Source organism: Schistocerca gregaria, chromosome 5, assembly GCF_023897955.1.
Source record: "Schistocerca gregaria isolate iqSchGreg1 chromosome 5, iqSchGreg1.2, whole genome shotgun sequence".
NCBI classification, from domain to species: domain Eukaryota; kingdom Metazoa; phylum Arthropoda; class Insecta; order Orthoptera; family Acrididae; genus Schistocerca; species Schistocerca gregaria.
The window spans coordinates 96,292,087-96,310,273 of NC_064924.1; the positions used below are offsets into that span (position 1 = coordinate 96,292,087).

The following is an 18,187-nucleotide window of genomic DNA, read 5'->3' on the forward strand; positions in this document are numbered from 1 at the left end:
CAAAGTATTTTTTTTTTTTTTTTCTGTCCCCGTGCACTGGAAACGGAGAGTAAATGTCAACTACATGACCACGTTCTAATATGATGTCACTTATATGAGAGTTTTATTTAGTAAATCATTTACATTACATCCCATAGTTTTCGCAGTGACAGCTATCATTGACAAATGGGTATGATCTGTCCCCACCTCTACTGTTGTCATACTCTCTTTATTTAATAAAAGAGACAAGTATGCTATATACACAGGTGACATTGTATTTGTAGATGTGTACAGATCAAACGAAGCACAAGGTGTGCCAGTAAAACCAACAAAAAGAGTAATCCATGTATGACCAAATCCCTAAGCAAAGAAAGTCATAAAATAGATAACCAGAGATGAAAAGATCATCATTAACACAGAAAGCAATTGAATCGTTCAGTTGTAGTCCTGCTCCATTCTTTTGCACAGATCCAGACACAACGTGTGACGTAGCGGCCAGTGGCTCATGTGTTGATTGCTGTGCCTCTGCTTGGTGCCCTACTTATAGTGAAAGCTGGCAAAGCCCCCCCGCCCCCCTTTGCAGTCACTGTGTCACTACTACTGGCAGCTGTAGTATCTGCAAAATATATCAAATGGTGTGTGACACACTTGCAGAACTAAATGAGAAATTGGGCACAGTAAGTGTGTCGTTTGATTTAACAGCAGCATTAGATGTAGCTCTAAAGGCTTTTTGGCTATTGTAAGTGAAGTTAAAATTGGGCTGCATCGTATTTCTTCCAACAATTGATGTTTTGACACCTCTGATGGGATCATTTTAAGTATCTTGTGGGGTTCACTGTATATTGAGTGCCCAATCTACAGTGGACACCACAAGACCCTGAAGAAGATCGCAGCAGAGGGGTCAAAACATCACCAAACGAAAAAGAGCTGGTATGTTAATAGACACAATAAAAAAAAACATGCAATCACACAAATATTCAAGCTTTGGCAACCCAAAGTTGCTTCATCAGGAAAGAGGGAAGGAAAGGGAAAGACGAAAGGATGTGGGTTTTAAGGGAGAGGGTGAGGAGTCATTCAAATCCCGGGAGCGGAAAGACTTACCTTTTTTCCCCCCCAGGGTAAGTCTTTCCGCTCCCGGGATTGGAATGACTCCTTACCCTCTCCCTTAAAACCCACATCCTTTCGTCTTTCCCTCTCCTTCCTGAAGAAGCAACCATCGGTTGCGAAATCTAGTAATTCTGTGTGTGTGTTTGTGTGTTTTGTTCTTTGTTTTTAATATATATATAATGTGTGTGTGTGTTTTATTGTGTCTATCAACATACCAGCATTTTCTTGTTTGGTAAGTTACAGCATCTTTGTTATATAAGAAGGACATATTCCACTGTCGAGTGTAATTGATGCAGAATATTGTTGTTTATGACCAGAATAATCTTTGCTGTCAAAATTTATTTTATTTATGTATTAGTGCTCTGTTGGGTCTATGGCATTTGGTATCATATTCTGGAGAAAATTCACACATTTACAAGCAGTATTTCTGTACTGGAAAGATAATATGGTGTAAGTCCAGTATGTGCAATTTCAAATTTGGACCATATTTGTAATATTAAACACTGCTTCATTTGTGCAAGAAGAGAGGAGGCCCTACTCCAGCTCATGATTTCCGTAGTGTTAAAAGGGTACTTGTCCATTTAACTCTACCTAAATCAACCTTGGTCTTGAGCACAATAGCTATCATTCTTCTAAAAATGAAGCCGTGTTAGTTTACAGTTGTAAATTGAAATTTTGATGATTGGAGGTATGCCTTTTTTCCTCTTGGGTATGGATTTCTAGCACTGGAAACATAACAATCTGTGACGTTGTTTAGTAAACTTGATGTAGATCATGATTAAACCATATAGGAATATGACGTTGGTTTTTTGTTGCTAGGTGGGGTATTTGAAGGTAAACACTCCCCCCTCTGGCTTTTGAGATGAATCCAATGATGTGTAAGAGTAAGGTCAACAGAGGTCACAAAGGTGACACAAACGTCCATTTACAGAAGGTGTTTGAAGTGATGACCATTTGTATCTATTTAGTGCTGCAATCTTCTTATCATGGATTGTGTGGTATTCCTTATCACATTGGTACTTATCAAGGCATGTGCTCTGACTATTCTCTCTCGCATATCTTAAGGTGTAGTTGGTATGTCTTTAAAAACGATATCTTTTATGAATTCTCACAAGAAAAAAATCCAGAGACGTCAAGTCTGGCGAACGAACCCGCCACGACACGTCTCCTCCGGGTCCAATCCAACGATTTAAGAATTGTCTCTGCAACTCATTTCTAGCCATCAGCGGAAAATGTGCTGGACTCCCACCATGTTGATACCACATTATGTTCCTTGTTACTAAAGGTTCTGCACCTGCGCAACTGCTTGTGCACTAAAATCTATTCACACGCAGATGACTCCGGCAAAATTTCATGGGCTACGAGTCTTTTTTAAAGAGTCCTGTGGTGATGGAGTACTAGTGGTGGGGCAACAGTGTGGTGTTGCCGAACCATAGTAGATGCTCTGCACATTAGGCAGTCAGACGGTGATGGTTGTTCTGGAACTTGACAGGGATGGGAGGACTAGTTCAGCAGCTCGTCAGACAGCAAAACAGCCCTATTTAGGGTCGCTGTGTTTTCCCTAATCTGGGGAGGAGCCTAGAAAAGGTAGCCTAAACATAGCCTGTCTCTGCTCAGTGCAAGTGGCAAACCGTAGTCACTTGTTCACCAAAATCTTTGGTCGAAAAACTAGTAAAGGAAATACTTGCATTAACCACCTTATGACTGGTACATGGAATGTACGTTACTGGATAATGACCATAATCAATGTCCAGAGAGAAAGACAGCACTTATTGCTAGAGAGTTGGCTAGATATAACATAGACATCACCACCCTGAGTGAAACACATCATAGTGACTCCGGAGAGCTGTATGAACAGCTTGGAGGCTACACCTACTACTGGAGTGGGAAACCATCTACTGAAAGGGCGGGAAGTGGTGTATGCTTTGCCGTAAGCAATAAACTGGCGTGTTCACTGATGGAACTTCCAAAAGGCATCAGCGACAGAATCATAATGCAGAGACATCAATTAACATCTAAGAAATACTTTCAACTGATCAGTGTCTATGCACCTACACTGCCATCTTCAGATGAAGAGAAGTAAAAGTTCTACCAAGATCTCCAATACATACTTCAGAGCATTCCTTCTGCAGATAAAGTCTTGTTGCTTGGAGATTTCAATGCTCGGGTTGGCAGTGATTTCAGTGCCGGGAATGGAGTAATTGATCGCCATGGAAATGGAAAATGCAACTCAAATGGCCTTGATTTTTTAATTTTGTGCTGAATTTGAACTTTGTTTGACAAATACATATTTTTGGATGCCCAATACATATAAAACGATGTGGATGCACCCAAGGTCTAAGCACTGGCATCTTCTAGATTATGTCATCGTACAGAAAAAAGATGTTGGTGAAGTACTGATCACACATGCTATGAGAGGCACTCAGGGTTTAACAGACCATCAACTTCTGAGGTCCAAATTAAACATTACTTTGAAAGCACCACGCCAAGTCTCACACAAAATATCATTAAATTATCCTGCAAAATCTTGGTCCATGATCAGACTATGAGAGCAAAACTGGATGGTGCATTCGGTTCTGATGGGCATTTTATATCCGAGTCTGCCTCTGTAGATGAGCACTGGAATGTATATGCTACCAAACTGTGCAGATGTGCCACAGAAGTCTTGGGAAAACCGCAGAAGAAGAACCAAGATGGATTTGACAATTCAGATGCAGAGATCAAAAAGCTTGTTAATGATTTCAGAGCATCTCTTCGCAGTCTTGATCTTGGCAAGCATAAAGTAGCACACTACAACCTGAAAGTGAAGGTGCGCGCCCTGAAAGACAAATGGTGGCTGAATAAAGCCAATGAAATGCAATCATACGTTGGCACAAACCAAACAGGCAGATTCTTCGAGTGCCTGAAAACTATCTTTGGGCCAAAATCAGGGAAGTTAGCACCTGTTTATGACAAAGATAAAACCTGTCGGTTGACACAACAGAATGATATCCTTGCTCGGTCGGCAGAACATTTTGATGACGTTCTTAATCCCAGCCATCAAACGACTGATATTCCATACATAGAATCAGCTGAAGGCCTGCCAGTTGAACAATTTGCTGATGCCCCTTCATTCAGCGAATTCATTTCAGCATTGGCTAAGCTGAAAAATAACAAATCAGCACGATTAGACAACTTACCACCAGAACTTTATAAATATGGTGGACCAAACATTACGAACCCACTGTTTGCTCTAATTTCAAAGATTGAAAAGATGCCTGCATTTGCAAGATTTACAAAGGTAAAGTTGACATTTCTGACTGCAGTTCTCACAGTAGAATCTCTCTTCTCTTAGCAGCAGGGAACATCCTGGCTCACATACTCAACAACCAGCTAACGCACCTTGTAGAAAGTGCTACCAGAGACCTAGTGTGGCTTTCGCCCAAACAGAGGCGCAGTGGATGCCATATTTGTTGTCAAACAAATGCAAGAGAAAAGCTTAGAGCAACATCAGCTTCTGTTCATTTGCTTTGTAGACCTGGAAAAAGCATTTGACAGAGTTCCACGGGAAGCTCTCTGGATTATACAAAAGAAAACCAGCTGCCTTGACAAAATTATTAACTTGAAAGGACAGTTTCATGACAACATGATGGCAAAAATCTACCATGAAAATGTGCTTTCAGACCAGTTTCCTGTGACATGCACTGTAAAACAATGCTGTGTACTGGCTCCCACACTCTTCTCACTTTATTTCGCAGCTGTTGTGAGAGACGCAACCAAAGCCTGCAGTGATCAAATGGGTCTTGACTCAAGAACAGACAGAAGTGTGTTCAATACCTCTTGCCTCAGGAAAAAAAGTTATGTAAATAAAATATCTATCTTAGAAATTCTTTATGCAGACGACATATGCATGATGGCTAATTCTCCCGAATCTCTCCAAATGTACATGATCCTGCTAAATGACTCGTGCAGAAGATTTGGTTTAGTTATAAGCATCACCAATATGCAAGTCCTTCAACAACCGCTTAAGGGTTCCAATACAGATGGTTGCAGTATTAAGTTGGACAACGAACATTTGGAAAACTTGTCACAGTTTAAATATCTAGGTAGCCAAATTAGAAGTGACAACAGAAATTGCAGCTCATATAGCCAATGCAGCCTCAGTTTTCGGCAAACTGACCTCGCTGAGTATGGAAATCACGATCTCAGACTACAAACTAGAATTGCGGTCTACAAAGAAATAACATTACCAACTTTACTCTATGCCTCAGTAACCTGGTGCTGTTACAAATCTGACATTAGGAGGCTAGACACCTTTCATCTTTGCTATCTGAGATCAATTCTCTGCATGAAATAGGAAGACCGTGTTCCCAACATGGAGATTTTGCGTCGCGTGAAACTCCCTGGCATTGAAGCTCTCTTACTGAAACACCAACCGAGATAGTGGCCCATCATATACATGGACGACAGTAGCCTTCCCAAAGCAGTGTTATACTCAGAGCTCTTGTGTGGAAAGCGGCAGCAAGGTGGCCGACACCTGTGATATAAAGACACATTCAAATGCCACCTCACAGCCTGTGGCATTCCGAGCAAACGTTGGGAGGAGCTTGCATTGCACCGATCAGTGTGTCTCTCGACTGTACACAAGAGTGTGGAACAATTCGAGCATATCTGCCTAAAGAACCTAAACGATAAACGAAAACTCCGCAAATCTAAGCCCAAGCCTAATTACATCTATAAGTATAGTTCCACTGGGAAACTGTATTGCACTTCGTGTGACCAGATCCTCAAAGCAAAGCTCAGTTTTGCAATCTACATCTCAGCCCACCACAGTACGGACTAAATGACTGATGGAGTCGCTGTCACTGGACATGGCTAGGAGGACATGACGATGATGACTTCTTCCAATAACAGATCTAATGTTTTTTGCAGGAATGTTGTGTACTTCCTACCATTAAGATTTCCTTCGATAAAATAGGGGCCTATAATTCTGTCACCCAGAATCCCACACCATACATTAACCATCCATGGTTTTTGTTGTGCAATTTGCTGCAGCGAACATGGATTTTCAGTTGCCCAGTAATGCATGTTATGCAAAGTAATGTTTCCATGGTTTGTGAATGTAGTCTCATCAGTAAATAAAATCAGATTAATAAACGTGTCATTCCTCTGAATCTGAAGTTGAGCCCATCGGTAGAATTCCGTGTGATGTATACAATCTGTACCAATTAATTCTTGGTGGAGACTGATATGGTAAGGATGAAATTTATGATGATGCAGAACATGGACACTACTACTCTGGCCCAAGCCCTATTCCCTTGCGATTTAACATGAACCAACACGAGTATCTCAAACCACAGTGGCAAGAGTACCATTTTCTATTTCCTCATTACGAACTTACCTTTGCCTGATACTTTTCCGATGCGTTAAAGATTCAGTTGTTCTCAGTGTATTGTACACACATTTAAATGTACCACATGTAGGGTGAGTACGTTGAGGATATCTTTCAGCATATAAGTCTGTAGCTCTCTCTGAATTACGTTGGCATTCTCATAAATGAGAAGCATATCAACTTGTTCTTCAAAGGAATACAGCATTCACATTCGCTTGATTTGACGATACTAGTCTTGCCATTCCTATTAATATTGTACTGCGAAACTGTCGAATGGTGTTTACACGTCGTTGTCACGCTAAATGGATGTGCCATATTCCGTGAATATTTACTATTTTCACGATATACGAGAGAGAATTGTCAGAGCATGTGCTTCGATAACTGCTGAAGTGATAAGGAATACCACTCAATCCATGATAAGAGGATTGCAGCACTGCATTGATACCAATGGTCATCACTTCAAACACCTTCTGTAAATGGACGTTCATGTCACCTTTTTGACCTTCGTTGACTTTCAAAGACCTTAATGTTTCTTACAGATCATTGGATTCATCTCGATAGCTGCTATCAGAAAATAAGTACCAAACTGTAGCATCCCATTTCAAAAAACCATGTTGACCTTCAAATCTGTGATGAGACCCCACGTAGCAACAAAAAACCAATACGTCATATTATGGCCCCTGTTGTCCCATACAGCATTGGTCCCACAAACTTTTCAGCTACTATCATACTTCAGGAGCTATTCTAGGTGGCAATAGTTAGTGACTCACCATGTATATACTTCCCATATGGTATGTGATAAATAATATTGCAGTTCTGTACTCTGACAGAAATGTGTGTATGTAGTGATAAACTTAGGAGTGAAGTAATTTAATATGCAGGTAACTCTATTTGTGTTTGTTTTCAATCCATAAACTGGTGTAGGTATTTCGAAACTTCCCATTAACTGTTTATCAACAGATGGCATGGCATCTATATTACTAAAATATTATTCAGGAACTCAGTGCCAACTGCAGTGTAACAGCAGTAGAAATTTGATTTCAGTATTTCACATAATTATCAACCATACTTGACAATTTTAAATGCTGTTATAATCTACTCATTAAAAGATAATATTATAAGTTTAACACGACAAGATAAGTATTACAGTCAGACACTGTGTGTTTGTCTTACTGCAATATAATTGACAGCACACTAATACGTTGGGTTCATTCATCAAGTTTGAGAATGAGACCACTTAGCAACTACAGACAAAGTTTACACATAATTTGAGACCTATACAAAACTTTTTCTCGCTGCACCGCAGCGCACCACAGACCATACCACCACACACACCACACCACAAGAAAAGGAAAGAAAAAGTTTATTGCTTACTGCATTTTCACTCTCAAGCAGTCAAACTTCGGCATCAGACATGGTGTTTTAATTTATCACCTCTTTACAACCAACTCTATTCACAACACACTTTGCAGGTAGTATCTATATATACATCAGTGAACGTACCTATAAAATTATATAATTTTACCATACATAGTTCAGGAGATATGGCATTATAAATAATTGAGTTCTTAATATGGAACATGAATTACCCAGTTTGTATTGATCTAGTGTTTCATGAGACCACTTAGCGAGTTCCAGCAAACTTTAAACATAATTTCACACCTTTCTTAGTTTTTTTATCACTTGCCTGTTTAAATCCAAATATTTAAGACAGAAATTTATTTGTAAAGTAATTACATATTTGAAGATGTTTTATATATGGGAGTTTGATTCTTTAAGAAATTGGGCACTTACTGGAGGATGGAAAAAAAAATCTATTGCATGCTAAGAGTTTGTAATGCTACATCTCATTGGTTGGAGAATGAACAGTGCATGGGCCAATAAGGGTAAGTTACAGGATAGGAAAACAAGAGCAGGAAAAGATTTGGCAATACAATGCTGTTTGGTTGTAGCTTTGGAGAACAATATTGTGGAAACAGGACTGTTGTGCTAGAGTCTGGGAGGAGTCAAGATACCTTTGTAGCTGATTCTGCTTTACGGTAGTAGCTTTGCCAGTATCGACCAGTGCCTCCTTCTCGACACACTGCTGCCAACTGCCCTGTGGGCCATCACTATGGTCAGATTCACAACTAGCCAAGGACGTTATTGTCCTCCTGGCTGCAGCTAAGTTGACCATATCAGATCTAGTCACTGCTGGCTCTGCTTGGCATTCTGTCATCTTGTTTCTTTCATTAGTCCTCATCCTGCTGTAGACAAGTAAACCAATACAATATGTGTGTCTAGTGGTACCCAAGGAGAACACTCTGGATGAATTGTACTCTTTGAGAACAGCTGACCAGTATTTGTTTCCTCAGGTAGTCATTAAGTTGTAAAGATTGTCACTTTCTTATGCTCCTTCCCGTGGTTTATTAGATGTACATGCCAACCTTAGTGTTCCATTGCTTGACATTACACATTTCCATTATAGTCTTGTCATCTCTTTCCAGTATTTTTTGCACCTTGCACCATTTTTAATTGGCTCTTGTAACTGCCTTGGCACCTTGATCAATGAGTAATCGAACCCTTTAGGCACAAGCTAATCTTGTACTAATAAATTGTCCTAAATGTCAAGTTTCAATGTGTATTTTGTAAAATCACAATATTTGTCTGTACGGGAAGCGTTTCAACAATAAAGATTCTTTCAAAATGATTATGATGAGTGCAGTGGTTATGGAGGAGTGTGGCTCCTCTGAACATCACCACCTCACTGTTGTGACTCAGGGCAGGGGGAGGAACTGTGATGTGAAGCAAAGGATAAGAAGTTGCAGGCAGTGAAGCTGATGATTGGGCCATGAAGTGCCTTCCACCCACCAAGACGAGACAAAGTACTCCAAGCATACAACAAAATTGGAAGCATGGAGTCCTTCTCCCTGGGGGAGATCTGACTGAGCACGTGTCTGGTAGTGTATAGATTTCAGTGGGTCACCTGATAATAGAGAGCACAGAGCATATGTATGGTGAAGGCGGGTGTTTTTTAATCAGAAGGTAGTTTGTTTGGATGGGCACTTGACATCTATTTTGGGCATCAACAGAATATGTGTCTAAAGCATTAAGCATTCCAGTTTGAATTTTCATCTTAGCTCCTAAATTTTTTGAACAACAGTGTTACTTTCTTCAACTCCTAATTGTGATCAACTGCATATTTCAAGTCTATCCTTTTTATGTCTATTTATTTCGGTAGTTATTTACTGTACTTCCTGTGTTCAGAAGTTTTAAATTCTCATTGTTCTTCTGATAATTTTAGTGGTGAAATTCTGCTTTTATAAAATCTAAAATTTTAAAAATGCTAAAATAATATGTCACAATTTGAAAATAGTAGAATTCATAAATATGAGAGTGAGACAAATGAGAATGTCAAATATCTGTGTGCACACACAGCTTAAATCTGCAAAAAGTTTCATCAATTTGCTGGAGCTTCTGAAGTGCCTGAATTCCCAACGAAAATAATTAATATAGGCGTCAACACAAACATTTTTCCATGGTGTAGCATACCTGTCCTCCATAAATAAGTCTTCTTGACACCCAAACCTTCTTTCAGTGCTCAAAGTATCTGGAAATATCTCTAAAGAAGGTTTAGTGAGTAGCGAGAATTCTGAAAACACTGCATTTTTGGTATAAAATTTATCAACTGTTGCATGGGCCAAATGTGTCACACATTCTCATACTGAAACACAACTCCTGTGTTTATCAGTCCACATTATTTTAATTTAATAGCAGCCTGTAAATGATTTTTAGGTGATCTGAGTATGATGCACCAGTGATAGTGGATTTTCACAATGTGTGGTGCTTCATGAGTATGCATTTTTTGGTTGCAAAGTATCAACATAACTTCCCTAATGATGTTGCTTTAAGAATGTATTTGATTTGGATTTTTAGGAATTTTGACATTCCTTACCTGGACTCTTTATTTCTGGTTGGTGGTACTGAACCCAGGTGTCAATACTAGGGGCAGATCTTGCAAGTGAGACATCATCATCTTGTTTAAGAGGCATAAACTTGCCTTTTTCTTAATCCAGGTGTAAGCTGCTGCGGAACCTGTGTTACAGACACATCCTACAAATTGAGCACATCATGTCCGACCTGATGTGTTGCAAAATGGCAATGATTTACAATTGCTGCTTTATGATCTGGTATCACTCAGAGGTTTCACATTACAAAGTCTTCAGTGGCTGTGCTGTTTTCGGAAGTCAAAACTAAATGTGTCTGATCTAGATGAAGACCATTGGCTTCACTGCACACCACTTGCAAACTTTAGACTCCCTATGATTATTTGTTGCTGTGACAAGCTTGCATCCCCATACTAGACCTTAATTATGCATTTAGGGCCTACTTTAAATAGGTTTCACACCCTACTTTTTCAGAAGCTGAATAACACAATCTCTCCGCTACTTCTGTATTGCTTTATAGGCATCTCCACAATGCTTCAACTTTTATAAAAATGCTAACTAATTTATAGACTAATGGTGACATGGCTGTTTAGATTAGATTAGTACTTGTTTCATAGATCATGAATACGACACTTCATAATGATGTGGAACGTGTCAGGTTAATAAAAGATGTCTGTACAAGATATTACATTATACAAAATATTGCATGACACTAATGTTTAAGTTGTTGTGTTTTTTATTTTTTCCCCCTTAATTTATATCTAAAAATTCAGCCAATGAGTAGGAGTTGTCATCTAGAAATTCTTTTAACTTATTTGTAAATGTTAGTTGGCTATCTGTCAGGCTTTTGATGCTGTTTGGTAGGTGACCAAAGACTTTTGTGGCAGTATAATTTACCGCTTTCTGTGCCAAAGTCAGATTTAACCCAGCATAGTGAAGATCATCTTTTCTCCTCGTGTTATAGGTATGCACACTGCTATTACTTTTGAACTGGGTTGGATTATTAACAACAAATTTCATAAGTGAATATATATACTGTGAGGATCCCTAGATCCTTAAATAGATGTCTGCAGGATGATTGTGGGTGGGCTCCAGCAATTATCCTGATTACACGTTTTTGAGCAATGAATACTTTTCTACTCAACGATGAATTACCCCAGAATATGATGCCATCGAAAGCAGTGAATGAAAGTAGGCATAGTAAGCTAATTTACTGAGATTCTTATCATTAAATTTTCCATAACCCTAATAGCATACGTAGCTGAACTCAGACGTTTCAGCAGACCATCAATGTGTTGCTTCCAGTTTAACCTCTCATCAATGGACACACCTAAAAATTTTGAAAGTTCTACCTTAGCTACAGACTTCTGTTCAAAGTCATATTTATTTCTGGAGTTGTGCCATTCACTGTACGGAACTGTATATACTGTGTATTATCAAAATTTAGAAAGAGTTCGTTTGCTGAGAACCACTTAATAATTTTGTGCAAAGCATAATTTACAATTACATCACTTAGTTCTTGGTTTCTGGATGTTATTACTATACTTGTATCATCAGCAAAAAGAACTAACTTTGCATCTTCATCAATGTGAAATGGTAAGTCATTAATGTATATCAAGAACAGTAAAGGACCTAAGACCGAACCCTGTGGGACCCCGTACTTGGTAGCCCTCCAGTTTGAGGAATTATCTGTTGTTTTAACACTACATGAACCACTTATTTCAACTTTCTGCATTCTTCCAGTTAAGTATGAATTAAACCATTTGTGCACTGCCCCCCTCAAACCATAATGATTTAGCTTATCTAAAAGAATTCCATGATTTACCCAATCAAAGACCTTTGAGAGATCACAAAAAATACCAATAGGTGATGTCCGGTTATTCAGAGCATTTAATATTTGATCAGTGAAAGCGTATATAGCATTTTATGTTGAAAAGCCTTTCTGAAAACCAAACTGACATTTTGTTAGTACTTTATTTTTACGAATATGGGAGGCTACTCTTGAATACATTACTTTCTCAAAAAATTTTGATAGAGCTGTCAGAAGAGAGATTGGATGTTGTTGTTTGCTTTTGCGATTCCATATTTATGTTCTTCACTTGACTTACTCTTGTTTAACAGTGGGAACTGAAATGACCCCTGCTGTTGACAACTTTTATGGTAAGTAGCTAATAGTTTCAAAACTATTATTAAATGTAATATTACAGCAAGTTTTCTCAGTGGGAAGTGATAAGTTTTTGTGAATGAATTAACTGGTTCCCCATCACAGTGAGGTATCCTGCATATGATAACTGGAACTTGGAAATTCCCAAAACCACTATGAATAAGTTTACCCTTTTTTGGTTATACACATTTAAAATAAAGAGCCTCCCACCATCCAGCTAACCATTTTGCTACTAGGTAAAAATACACAGACTTCATCTGTCAGTTACTCAACTAGGAAGTGAGGAGTTTCCAATCCATTAATGTGTTCTTTTACATTAACTATATGTGTATCTTGAAAACTGTTTTTGCATTCTGCTGTATTTATCTATTTCTTATATAGGAGTAGGGATGAATCCTTCAACAAAACACGTGGCTTGCTTGTCCTGGAAGAAGATATTGAAAATGAGTCAATGGACTGCACTACTCCCAGAGTAAGCTTTACACACTTAGAATAAGAATGAGACTTCTACTCTATAACTTTGTCAATCCTTCAAAATGTTTACATCCATTATTGGCACATCACTTACAAGTAATAACCTAGTAGTTTTAGTTACTGGATCACAAGCAGTAGCAAAACATTCCAGTTTTAATTACTTTCTGAAACACACAGAAATGGAACTAAAATTACCATTGTATTTATAATAGTTGCCACAATGTGCCACCTACATTGCCAACATCCAACAACCACCATCCACATACTTTAGGATGAGAATTCTTACATAATTTATTTCTTGTGTTATGTAGATCTCATCATGTTCACAAATCTTATGATTCACTAGCCATTGTAGCCTATTAGGTCACTTTTAATTTCTCTCAGAAACAACATTAGAAAGAATTATATTATCCAGTTCTATCCTATGCCACACATAGTTTCTCATATTACTGACATAAAAATTTATATATTTACAAGATGTTTACTGTCAGTGGCAAGGCCAACCCTTCATCCCTTCAAACTCTCTTCTCTTCCCCCTTCAGTTGCCCTTTTCCATGCTAACCCGTCCTCTCACGCCCCCCTCCATCTCACACAGTCCCACCCCTCCCCTCAAGCACTGCCCCCTGCCTCTCATGGCCCACCTTCTAAACCTTTCACCACTCATCCCTTCCCCCCTCCACCCCATCCCACCTCCATAAATGTCCCCCCCCCCCCCCCCATCTGGACTTTACCCCATGCTGGACCCCTTCAGCACTCATCCGTTATTTCCTCCCTTTCTCCCGTCAGCCAACCCTGTCCTGCAATCTCCCCTGTTGCTATCTCCTTCCTGCCCATATCGCCGCCCCACCTGCACTTGTTTTCCTTCCAACTATAGCTGACCTTCTCTCCCATCCCCACTTTTCCCACACTCTTCTGACTCCTTCCCATCTTCCTTTGTCTCATCATCTCACTTTCTGCTGTCTCCCTCTCCTCTTCCCCCTAAAACTCTATTCTCCCATCTATCATTGCCCTCTACCACCTCCTCCAATCCCACCCCCACCCCCACCCACCACTGCTGGCTGTGACTGCATGCCTTGACTGTCTCTCTATTTGTTCCTCCTCCTCCTCCTCTTTTCCCCTTCCTCTTCTTTCCTCTTCTTTCCTCTTCTTTCCTCTTCTTTCCTCTTCTTTCCTCTTCTTTCCTCTTCTTTCCTCTTCTTTCCTCTTCTTTCCTCTTCTTTCCTCTTCTTTCCTCTTCTTTCCTCTTCTTTCCTCTTCTTTCCTCTTCTTTCCTCTTCTTTCCTCTTCTTTCCTCTTCTTTCCTCTTCTTTCCTCTTCTTTCCTCTTCTTTCCTCTTCTTTCCTCTTCTTTCCTCTTCTTTCCTCTTCTTTCCTCTTCTTTCCTCTTCTTTCCTCTTCTTTCCTCTTCTTTCCTCTTCTTTCCTCTTCTTTCCTCTTCTTTCCTCTTCTTTCCTCTTCTTTCCTCTTCTTTCCTCTTCTTTCCTCTTCTTTCCTCTTCTTTCCTCTTCTTTCCTCTTCTTTCCTCTTCTTTCCTCTTCTTTCCTCTTCTTTCCTCTTCTTTCCTCTTCTTTCCTCTTCTTTCCTCTTCTTGCTGTCACACTTCCTCCTGCTACCTCACATCTTCCTCTTGCACATCCTTCACCTCTATCCCCCCCCAAGTGGGTCCACAACTCTTTTGTGGATACGTGCGTAGCGAGCATGGGACCCCGAGCTAATGTGGCCTTCCTTCCTTTCCGGGCTGCATACCTTCCCTTTCCGCATCCTTCCTCATCCCCTATCTTCGCCCCCCCCCCCCCACCTCCTCCTCTTTCCTTCCCTTTCTCCCCCTCTGGGAGTGTGTTTTGTGCCTACGTCTGGAGACGGACGCTCGAAACTGTAATGAATTCTTTGCTTTCTCCGCTTGCAAGTCTTCGTCCTTCCTTTGTCCTTCTCTTTTCCTTACCTCTTCTCTTTGCCTTTGCCCTTTTCTCTGCTGCGACATTTGAGACCTCTCTTCTTTCCTTCCCCTTTCTCTTTTTTCCTCCCTGTGTGTGTCTGAAGGCCGACCCACGCATTTCCATGCGTAGCCGGTGACTGGGTAACGCGTAATTCCCCGCCCCGGGTAGACAGGTAGGACACTTACGTACCCCCTGGTAACGGCCAGGCCCACGGAGGGGTGATTACCCGAGCTGATACCTTCCGAAAGTGCCGATTGGTTCCTCCGTCCGTTTGTCGCGAGGTGTGACCTGAGGTGTGAACAATCACCTAAGGCGGGAGTCCCCTCAGAGAGGGCCCCCACACGGAAGGAGCGCACCGTCGGAGACGCTGGTAATCATGGGGGATACTTTCACAATGGTGTTCCCATCTTCTACTATGTCAGCTAACAAGCGTAAGTTCATTGAGTCTCTGCCAAAGACAGTCCTTCCATCATTGCCACAGTTCCTTGTTGTTTCTCGGTCTGACGAAGGTCACGACTTCTCCGCGGTCAACCCTTTCATTATTCAGAAAGGTGTCGACGCAATTGCAGGTCCTGTAAAGTCTTGTTCCAGATTACGAAATGGCACCTTGTTGTTAGAAACATTCAATGCCCTCCAGGCACAAAAATTGCTGCGTTCTTCACTGCTACACACCTTCCCTGTCCGGGTGGAACTGCACCGTAAGTTAAATTCATCATGTGGGGTCGTTTGTACACGCTCCCTCGACAGATTGTCCGACAAGGAAATTCAACACTACCTGTCTGGCCAGGGCGTAACGGCTGTTCATAGTGTCATGGAAAGGGTCGACACGAACATCATTCCAACCTCTACTGTCTTCTTGACATTTGACGAAGTTCAACTCCCATCGAAAATCAAAGCAGGCTATGAGATAATTTCTGTTCGCCCTTACATCCCAAACCCTACGTGTTGCTATCGGTGTCAGCAGTTCAGTCACACCAGCGAGTCCTGTTCCAACCCGGCCAAATGTGTTACGTGTGGCAAGGATGCCCATGAGGGTGCTTCTCCACCTCCATCCCCTCGTTGCATCAACTGTATGGGTGACCATGCTGCTTCCTCTAGAGATTGCCCCATTTTTAAAGACGAAAAGCTCATTCAGGAAATCAGAGTGAAGGGAAAGGTGTCGACCTTTGCTGTTCGAAAATTATTCGCCAGTCGACAGCCCACCGTGCCTCCGACAGGAAAATACAGCACTGTCCTTGCCTCTCCTCGGCCAACAAAGGAGGCGGCTACGCAGAATTGTGACCTCACCATTAGTGCCACGGTCGTAAGATCGGCCAGTGCAAAGATCGCCCGTTCAACCTCCCCACTTTCGCCTGCCCACTCTATGGCTCATCCTTCATCAGGTTCTGCTAAATCTGAGCCCACAAGTCAGACACCAAGACTTCGAAAAAAGAGCATACTTGTGAAGATTTTTTTACGTACCCCAACTTCACAACCATTAGTTCCTCCTTCATCTAAACATCATGTTTCCAAGAAGGCTAATAAGAAACCCAGTTCGTCTCTTTCTCTGCCAAGGCTTGTCTCATCTACAGCACCACCTGGCAGTAACCGCCCCCAGCAGTCTTCTGTGTTACCGAGGCGCACTGCTGGCGGCCGATCAACCAGCCGATCGCTGGTGGCAGGAGCTACTCCTGCACAACCTATGGATCAGGATCTTCGGCTGAATGCCATTCCATCCTGTCGGTCGCAAGCTCTGAGCAGTCATTGAGTTGACGGCAACCTTGGTCACATTGCTCCATTTTTCTGTTCACTCTATGTCCATTATCCACTGGAATATCCGCAGCATTCGAGCCAATCGGGATGAATTGTCGATCCTCTTAAGATCCTACTCGCCGGTCATTTTCTGTCTTCTGGAAACAAAGCTGCATCCTCACGCCGCTTTGTTCTCCCCCATTTTCAGTCCGTCCGATTTGATCTCCACTCTGTTGAAAGCACTCATGATTCTTCTTCATGATACTCTCTATTATCACCCAATCCCCTTAAACACTGCCTTCCAACCTGTCGCTGTCCGTCTTTCCCTTTCTGGATATACCTTTTCTCTTTATACTATATACATTTCATTGTCCACACCAATGGCACAAGCTGATCTCCTTCATCTTCTTGGTCAGCTTCCACCCCCCTATTTGCTGGTTGGGGACTTCAGTGCCCACCACCCGCTTTGGGGATCTCCACATCCTTGTCCCCTTGGCTCACTATTACTAGACGTCTTCCACCAAGCGGATCTAGTTTGCCTCAACACTGGGGACCCTACATTTTTGTCTGCCTCCACAACAACTTTCTCTCATTTGGACCTTTCGGTCGGTACTGTTCCGCTAGCTCGGCGCTTTGAATGGTTCACCCTTGATGATACACACTCAAGTGACCACTTTCTGTTTGTCCTTAGACTGCAGCCTCAACTGCCATTTATGCGCCCGCGACGCTGGAAGTTTGCCCAAGCCGATTGGACACTTTTTTTGTCTCTAGTGACATTCGATGACCGTCACTTTCCTAGCGTCGACGATGAGGTCGCACTTATTACAGATGTTATTGTTACAGCTGCGGAACGTTAAATACCAAGCACCTCCGAATTGCCCCGGCACCCCCCAGTTCCTTGGTGGAACGAGGCATACTGTGACTCAATATGTGAGCGGCGACATGCCCTTCGCGTTTTCCACCACCATCATACTTTGGCCAACTGTATCCGCTATAAGCAGTTCCGTGCACGATGCCATCGCATCATCCGCGATAGCAAGAGGCAATCTGGAAATTCTTTACTAGCTCATTTAACACCTTCACTCTCTCCTTGGAAGTTTGGAGTTGGATTCGACGGTTATCAGGCATGCCTAGTTTCTCCCCAGTCTCTGGGCTCACTGTCGTGCATGATACATTAGTGGACCCTGTCGAAATTTCTAACACATTGGCTAAACACTTTGCTTAGATTTCGAGCTCTTCAAATTACCCGCCAGCGTTTCATGCATTACCATCTCTAGCCAGGTTTGTCGTCATCGCTTAGCAGTCCCGCTCACCTACCATCTCTTGGGCGTGGATTTGTTCTTGGGTGCAGTTTATTACAGTCTGCTATGCTGTGTTGCTTTATGCGCCAATGACGATATTGGACTACATCACCTGAAATCCTGCACGGTAGCCAGTCCGTTGTGGTGGGGCCGCCATGTACCCTGTTGGTTGTAGCCCCCTGACTACACAGGGATCGC

The 18,187-nt window shown here is 41.6% G+C and overlaps 1 protein-coding gene across 2 annotated transcripts in view; it reads left to right on the forward strand.

The window, feature by feature from the left end:
- LOC126272751 (snurportin-1-like) overlaps positions 1-18,187 on the forward strand; it is an 82,749-nt gene that overhangs the window by 1,666 nt on the left and 62,896 nt on the right. For both annotated transcript variants that reach the window (XM_049975851.1, XM_049975850.1), the window contains exon 2: positions 12,929-13,019. In XM_049975851.1, the coding sequence (XP_049831808.1) occupies positions 12,929-13,019 (91 nt within the window). The remainder of the gene's footprint in view (positions 1-12,928; positions 13,020-18,187) is intronic.